This window comes from Ciona robusta, unplaced genomic scaffold (genome assembly GCF_009617815.1).
Source record: "Ciona robusta unplaced genomic scaffold, ASM961781v2 AP042753.1".
NCBI lineage: Eukaryota > Metazoa > Chordata > Ascidiacea > Phlebobranchia > Cionidae > Ciona > Ciona robusta.
Window position 1 is genome coordinate 40,001 of NW_028323132.1, and position 2,445 is coordinate 42,445.

A 2,445-nucleotide genomic window follows, 5' to 3' on the forward strand; every position below is an offset into this window, starting at 1 on the left:
ACCGTTTTGTTTTTCCTGGCGTGTGTGCCATTCGCACATTGGACAAAGCCATTACCATTTCCGGTTCACATGGTGCCATTTCACACAAGTATCTATAGGCAACGTCGCAACCACTCACATCATTATAAAGTTCGCCCATAACAATCGGATTATCCTTCATTTTGCTTACATAACTACTCACGTATCGCATTAACATACCATGTTGATCTGTTAATTGCACATCCATTGAACATTGTAAGCAATAAGCAAGGGAGTCAAAATATTGCCTTAAATTTAATGCATGGTCTAGCGCCGGTCGGTGCAAAATTATTCTCTGATTTACTGGATCTATATATGTAGGACCTTCATTAACTTGTACGCCTTGTGGACCGGTTTTTGAAGTTTGAGTAAGATACACAGTTTCGGCACAAACTTTACTGCTTGTAGGTATGTGACCAAATAAACGATCAATATCTATTGCACTTGTTTTTTCCAACCAAGCAATGTAATGCACATGCAATGTTCCACGTTGTTGAAATTCGAATCTGTAGAAATACGTTTTTATATTTTTAAGTCGTGAGTTGCAGTGGTTTGAAAGCAAGTGCTTGGTCCACTTGCTCCTGCTTTTTCCAGAAATGTAACCTCGTAGTACCTCTTGCAAGGTATGAGCAATGCAAAGAGTTTCAGCAGAAGCAAGCGTAGTTGCACGACAACCGGTTTTTGCCATTCTTTGCTTGAGCCAAAAAGGTTGAGGAAACGTCCATTCATATGGACTTATGGTTATGAAAATGTCGGGAGGTCCGAATTGATTAACAGCATCCATTAAATAATAATGCTGCCACTTCCAGAAAGTAGGGGAAAACGACTTTCCTTCTAAAGATTGGGCAGGACTGCATTGCATTTTCTTACCCGATTCTATAGCTCCAGAAACAGTTTTGTATAACCAACGGTCATACTGAAAACGCAGCATTGCAAAAGATGTACTGTAATCTGTAATGTTACTTAGAATTTTATGACTGAAACCTATTTTTGTGCTCAAATGTGTTTCACCACCACATGTTTCAGATTCGCACAAGTAATTAAAAGGATACATCACCGGCCAAATTGCAGTTTCCATACATGGAATTTTAAACATTTGGTAGAAAGGAACACGTTCTGGTAAATCTCCTTGTCTGTGTTTCTAAATGAAGTCGTTGTACTTGCTGTCTGTTGCTTGGCATAAGCAGTGGTAAGCATTAAGCAGTTTCTGTTTTCTAGTAACGTCCTCAACGATATCAATTTTGTGATGTACAAATTGTTTGGACAGCGAAGCTGCAACACCGCCATCTTTAAATCGATAACCATGCTGCTTTCGGGAAGTGCTGCCAATGTGCAAGGTATATATGGAAAGGACTTGTTGATCTTCTCCAGTTAAATTTTGCAGAGATGTTGGCCAATGTTGTAGTGCTGGAATGTGGTACCTTTGTTTTGTACATATGCATTGTTTGGTTAACGGGGGTTTGAGTGTCTTAAAAGTTGGACGTATATTTGCTGGAGCCACTGACATGCATACTTGACAGTAAGACCAAGAATTGTAGACAATCCATTGTTGCAATTGGTCACCTATGCGTTGACCTGTCGATTGCTGGTCATCGACAGTAATACATCTCTGAGCAGAAAATGCTGCACCCTTCGCAACTCTTTGTTCCATTCTTGTACTGACAATATGTTCAGCTTGAAGTTTTTTTTCTTGCAGGTGTTCATCGATTAATATACAATTTTGTTCGTAGTTACCCCAGTACAATTCACAGTTTGTCATGATGCTGAAGAAATAAAATCCTAATATTGCATTAGAGGTTTTGTACTTAGCTGTTCTGTACTAATATTTGTATAGCAAACTTCGCGCCTTAAAAAATTAAAATAAAAAACTTCGCGCTATTTGAGATTATACATCAATGGTGACACCATGCGGTTGCTATGTAATTAGTTTCTTGACACCGGTTGCATTTTTAATTTTATTGACAGTTAAAGCAAAAATCTAATAGAGACACCTTGCGGTTAAAAATTAATTTGTCTGGTGATGACAGTTGCATCATTTAAAAATACAGCTACAGTTTAACCGTTTTCTGCTCAAGTAACGACATCAATATAATGAAGCCTACCTCAGGTTAATGCGACATATTTTCGAATTAACTTAATCAAAATAAAAGCTAACTGACTTTACGATATGAAGTTAGATTGTCAACAGTGCCACCATTCAGTCATTAACTTTATCGCGGTTATTAACTTTGTTGCGACATTTTTAAAATAATACTAATGTATGACCTAAATTAAACTTAATCAGACAAAACCTTGTTTACCTGGTTACATTAATTAGAAGTATACTAATTTCAAGTTAAACAAGTTAGATGTACATAGACAAGAGCGACACCATACGGTCACTTAATTTATAGGTGTAATATACTGCACTATTTTACAATGTATTTC

General features: G+C 37.2%; 1 protein-coding gene across 1 annotated transcript in view; it reads right to left on the bottom strand.

The window, feature by feature from the left end:
* LOC149722960 (uncharacterized) overlaps positions 1 to 1,898 on the bottom strand; it is a 2,823-nt gene extending 925 nt beyond the window's left edge. The window contains exon 1 of the mRNA XM_089893675.1: positions 1 to 1,898. This exon is cut by the window's left edge and continues 925 nt beyond it. Within this exon, the coding sequence (XP_089749801.1) occupies positions 1 to 1,114 (1,114 nt within the window). The 5' untranslated portion in view covers positions 1,115 to 1,898.
* Positions 1,899 to 2,445: the final 547 nt, after the last annotated feature.